Source organism: Ananas comosus, linkage group 4, assembly GCF_001540865.1.
Source record: "Ananas comosus cultivar F153 linkage group 4, ASM154086v1, whole genome shotgun sequence".
Taxonomy (NCBI): Eukaryota; Viridiplantae; Streptophyta; class Magnoliopsida; order Poales; family Bromeliaceae; genus Ananas; species Ananas comosus.
In genome coordinates this window covers 11,075,507-11,081,377 of record NC_033624.1, presented here as the reverse complement: position 1 = coordinate 11,081,377, position 5,871 = coordinate 11,075,507, and the positions used below count along the sequence as shown (strand labels likewise).

At 36.7% G+C, this 5,871-nt stretch overlaps 1 protein-coding gene across 1 annotated transcript in view; it reads left to right on the top strand.

Moving 5' to 3' along the window:
- Positions 1–5,623, top strand: part of LOC109709238 (protein NRT1/ PTR FAMILY 3.1-like) — a 7,925-nt gene extending 2,302 nt beyond the window's left edge. Inside the window, exons 2-5 of the mRNA XM_020231365.1 lie at positions 1,888–2,257; positions 2,932–3,285; positions 4,290–4,627; positions 4,834–5,623. Of these exons, the coding sequence (XP_020086954.1) occupies positions 1,888–2,257; positions 2,932–3,285; positions 4,290–4,627; positions 4,834–5,405 (1,634 nt within the window). The 3' untranslated portion in view covers positions 5,406–5,623. The remainder of the gene's footprint in view (positions 1–1,887; positions 2,258–2,931; positions 3,286–4,289; positions 4,628–4,833) is intronic.

Below are 5,871 nucleotides of genomic sequence, written 5' to 3'. Positions count from 1 at the left end.
AAGTGTATCAAATTAGTACCCTGTGGTTTCGCACTTTGTCACTTTAGTGCTCTGTGGTTTAAAAACCACAAGGTACTAACTTGATATAAAAATAAAACCACAGAATACTAACTTAATACAAAAATAAAACCACAGGGTACTAACTTGATACACTTTAAACCACAGGCTACTAAAGTGATAAAGTGAGAAACCACAAGGTATTAACTTGATATACTTTAAACCACAGTTATTAAAATAAAAAAGTACAAAATCACATGGAGTTTTTTTTGAAGTTTTCCCTATTTTTTAAAACAGGACAATGTGCTACTTATTTTATTTATTTATTTATTTTTGAGAATTGGGAGGTTTTATCTACTAAAACTTGAACCTGAGTACTTTACACTAATTGAATATCAATGATTTGGCAAAGTAATACTTGATTTCAGCATTACTTCCTGTTTTCAAGAGTACATGATTTTGCTAACTTACAATGGTTAACAATTGAATAATAAAAGTTTCGATATAAAGAAGTGGTTGTATCACCCAACGAGTCATTATCAATTCATTTTCATTATTCTACAGAGGGATCTGATTAGATCTGACATTGAAATTTAAAAATACTGTTCTCTTTCTGTATAGTTTCTAGTTTGCATCTTGGCCTATCAAAATATATTGAGTCCAGATACAAAAGAGAGTGTTGAATATAAAAAGTTTAAAATATAGTTGTCTGATAACATTTTAGTTCTTTTGCGCATTTTATAACTAAGTGTAGTGACCCGCGCGTTACGACGGATAAATACTGTTAAAGTAAAATTTTGTAAAAAATAAAATATCAGTTTCGTATAAAAAATAGTAAATATAGTCTACATTATAGACAAACAATTTTAAAAAATATATAATGAAAAAAAATTTAATTGTTCCAAGAAAACTATTTAATCTTATTTAAAAGAAGTCGCATATCATACAAATGGATGATTAAAATTATTTTTATGACACAATAATCAAATGAGGAAAAAAAAGGCCACATTCTTCCCCAAATTAATTAAGGGGGTGGGTATATTTAGGATTTAGCAATGAAGATTAATGTGTAGGTATAAATATGCATTTTATTAGTATTCAAAACTTTTAAATTTATCTCTCTATTTAAAAGATACTCTTCTAAACTCCAAATCCTAGTAGTAAGTTTTTTTAATGATTATATAAGATATTTTAAAATTTTTGAAAGGTATATTAGATATTATTCCTAAGTTTTTTTTTTGAGACAAATGATTGTTTTTTACAAATTTAATATATTAACTATTTACTATGGTCTTGTTGGGATTTGTGATTCTTTGGGATTCGTGATTACTTTAGTCTTGTTGTTAATTTAAGAGTTGTTTTGATTCATGAATATCTTATTTAGAATATTCTTTTGTTTTACTTGAAAAATATATAATATTTGGCGGATAAGAAATGAGAATAAATATGTTCAAAATGAATATTATATAAGGCCTTCTAGTCAGTTTCCTTCAAAAAAAAAAAAGATAATTAATTATCACAAAAATAAAATATACCATCCTTTCGAATCATAAATGCTAAATCTTTCAACAAATAAAAATCAAATTACTAACTAATTATAAGAAAGAATGTATACTAAATAAGTTATCATCGAATATCTTATTCTGACATCTAAAAGACAAATCATGGATAACATTCTAAGTTAATTTTTTAAAATAATAGATAAAAGTACACTATAATATTTTGCGTAATTATACGAGCTGAAATCACACCATGAATAATAAGGCCAGCTGAAATCAAACTTCTATAGTTTATAATTACGCAAAAAGGAAATTATCATGTAGCAAAAATTATTACCGAATTACTTCCTATGGAATCCAAATTTATTTAATTTTTGTTAATTTGCTGCAGCAAACGAAGTGTGTGATCGGTTTGCGACGACGGGGTTCAACGCGAACATGATCACGTACTTGACCGAGCAGCTGCACCTGCCGCTGGTGGAGGCGTCGAACACGCTGACCAACCTGGGCGGCACGGCGAGCCTGACGCCGATCGTGGGCGCGCTCATCGCCGACTCCTTCGCGGGCCGCTTCTGGACCATCACCGTCGGCTCCGCCCCTCCCTCCCCCTTCCACCTCCTCGTCCTCTACGCCTCCCTCCTCTTCACCGCCGTCGGCTCCGGCGGCATCCGCCCCTGCGTCGTCGCTTTCGGCGCCGACCAGTTCGACCTCCATGCAAAACCTGCGTCCACAAATCAAGACCACACTCAATCTCCAACCCCGTGAGTAGATTTTAATTTTCAAATAGTTTTTTTTTTTTTTGCATGATTTTAATCGAGAATTTAACTGCTTTGGCACTCGCTGAGAAGTCGTATCGGAAACTTATCGGTACAGTACTGCATGGTGCGTGCCAATCATAAAAAATACATATATGCCAATATACAACGTCCTGAAATATTTATTTTTTCGCAATAAAATCTTCTAATTGCGTATTATATATCTTTATCATTTGCTAAGTTAAAGAGTAGAAAATTTTAAACTATGCCATCGTGTTGACATTTTGTTGGAAGGATATGACACGAATACGATCTGTGCCGATATACACTTAAATTCTTACTTTTAATATCACAATTATGAAACAACCGTTGTATTCTAAAAGGTTAAGCTGTTAGAAAATTCTTACTTTTATATAATTTTATATTTAACGTTCCTGCTCATGTCTGGGCTCAAGATTTTTTGCAAAGCCCATGACGTAAATTTGAATTAAAAAGAAGAAAATTAATTGTGCTAGGGGTTTGGCATGACTTGAACTCAGAACCTTCTGATCTGATATCATGTAAAATAATCGTTGTACTCTAAAAACTTAAGCTGTTAGAGAATAGTATTTATATAATTTTATATTTAACAACAATCACAGCTAAAAAAAGGAAAAAAAAAAAAAAAAAACTTTTGCTAGGAGGACTACTGGATGGAACTTCTTCAACCTGTACTTCTTCTGGATGGGGGCGGCGGTGCTGCTGGCGCTGACGGTGGTGGTGTACGTGCAGGAGAACGTCGGGTGGGGGTGGGGGTTCGGGATCCCGACCATCGCCATGTTCGTCTCCGTCGTAGCCTTCGTGGTCGGCTACCCGCTGTACGTCCAGATGAAGCCCGGCGGCAGCCCGCTGGTCCGGGTGGCGCAGGTTGCTGCTGCCGCCTTCAGGAAGAGGAATGTCCTTCTGCCGGAGGATCCCAGTCTTCTCTACGAGGACAAGGAGCTCGACGCCGACATCTCCACCACCGGGAGGCTTCTCCACACAAACCAATTCACGTAATTAATAATTAATTACTATCTCTCGCAGTTTTTTAGTTATAGATTTAGTGCTAAATTTTGATCCGAGTCTCAATTTCGTTTCTTGAATATTTTCAGTTCAGTTTACTATCATTCTCAGAAGTATATATAATTTTCAGAAAGAAATGTCTAATTAGTAATAATAAAGAGGGATTTAATTCTTTTATTAGAGAGCAAAACATGATCAACCGCTGCTTTGGTATTTGAATTTGGATCGAAATTAATTCGCTAACCAAATTTGTCGCTAACACTTTCTTACTTGCTGCTGCTGCTGAAAATAATTGTTATTAGTTCTGTGCGCCGAATTGCACATTTTGGTTAGGGGATTTACATTTTGTTTTATAGAATTTAATTTCTTACAATTGAGTTGCTCAACTTTGATTGTATTCCAAGAGCTAGCCTTACGTGCTTTTAGAAACACAGCGACTTTCGTGCTGTTAAGTCGTTTTCGATGCTGGGACTTCTAAATCAATACAGCTCTATCAGACTAATTTAAAGTATTTGAAGTCACTAGACAAATAAATTTCATAATTTTTCATGAATATCATTTACCTAATGATTGTAGGAGCTCAAAATTAATAATTTTATAAATTGTAGTGAGCTGTTTGCAAGTTTAACGATATAGAAATATCTAAATTACAAAAAATTTTAATACAAAATTTTTTATATTATATATAACAAGATTAATACTTTTTATTTAAAATTATAATGTTATATAATTGTTTTTAATTAAAATTTTATTTTTAATTTTAAACTATTTCGATCACTAAATAATAATATTAAAAAATCATGAAATTTATTTTTTTAAATAATTTCAATATAATAGACCAAGTTTATCAAAATTGATCATCGATTCGAAAGTCTGAACTTGAAAAATGGCTTATTAGTACGAGTGTTTCTAAAAATACACAAACAGATCTACATATATTTCATCAAACACATGCAAATTGAAGTTCTCCTCCTGCTTGCAAATATGGTTGCAGGTTCCTGGACCGCGCGGCGATCGTGGAGGACGGCGACATGCTGGACGGGCGGCCGCAGCTGTGGCGGGTGTCGACGGTCCACCGCGTCGAGGAGGTGAAATCGATCATCCGAATGCTCCCTATCTGGTCCGTCGGCATCCTCCTCATCACCTCCGCCTCGCACAACTACACCTTCACCATCCAGCAGGCGCGCACCATGGACCGCCACATCTCCCCGCACTTCCAGATCCCTCCGGCCACCCTCTCCATCTTCTCCGTCCTCATGATGCTCCTCTCCCTCTGCTTCTACGACCGCGTCTTCGTCCCCGTCGCCCGGCGCTTCACCCGCCATCCCTCCGGTACCCTAAAACAATCATTTATTTCTCTAAAAGCTTACGCTGCTTGAACATGACCTAAATGGAAGAGAATTGAATTAAACTAAGAGTCCAGTAGATTTGAACTTGAAAATTTTTGCTTTGATATCATATAACACGAAACAATAATTGTACTTGAAAGATTTAAGTTACTAGAGAACGGTGTTTTACTATTTTATTATATCAAACAGGTATCAACTACCTGCAGCGCATGGGCATCGGCCTCGGCATCGCGCTCTTCGCGAACGTCGCGGCGGCGCTCGTCGAGACCAAGAGGAAAGCTGTGGCCGCCGACCACGGGCTCCTCGACAGCCCGCACGCCATCGTCCCGATCAGCGTCTTCTACCTGGTGCCGCAGTACGCGATCCACGGGATCGCCGACGCGTTCACGTCGGTCGGCCACATGGAGTTCCTCTACGACCAGGCGCCGGAGAGCATGCGGAGCACCGCGGCGGCGCTCTTCTGGCTGGCCATATCGGCGGGGAACTATTTGGGTACGTTGTTGGTGACCCTTGTGCATGAGTACACGAAGAAGAGAGGGGATTGGCTACAAGATAACATCAACAGGGGTAAATTGGACTACTACTATTGGCTTGTAACTGGGTTGCAGGTGCTCAATCTTGTGTTCTATGTTGCGTGCGCAACGCATTACACTTTTAAACCATTGGAAGTGGTGGTGAATGAGGAGGAGAAAGGTGGAGAGGAAAATGCAAATGAGCTGCAGCTACTCCCCTCCACAAAAAATGAGGGGAACATGGTATAAACTAATTAATGTAGATGTGTATTACATATATATACTAATTAATGAAGCTGAAGTTTAGTGTTTGTTTACTGTTGTGATCAGCTTGTAATCTTAGATTTGCGAGTAATCATCAATAGACGGAGACGAGAGCATGTGATCGAGAAGAGTTGATGCTGTATATATTGCCAGAAAAATGAGAGAAATTAAATAAAGAATTAGATAATTTACGCCAGTTTTTACGTTTTTAAAAGACTTAAACATATATAATTTGATGTGTTTGTTGTTATAATTGGTTACCTTATAATGCACACTTTGTTTAAAAAAGTTTTAGTAGGGTGGAATGTAGAAGTGAACACTCACAACTTGAATGGAAAAAATAAAAGGGAGTTAAATTTGATTGAATGAGCCCTGCTTTTGCTTTAAGCAACTCATCTCAGAGTGTTACACATAAAAGTGGTGCTTATTTGGAATGTAACTACGCAAGAAA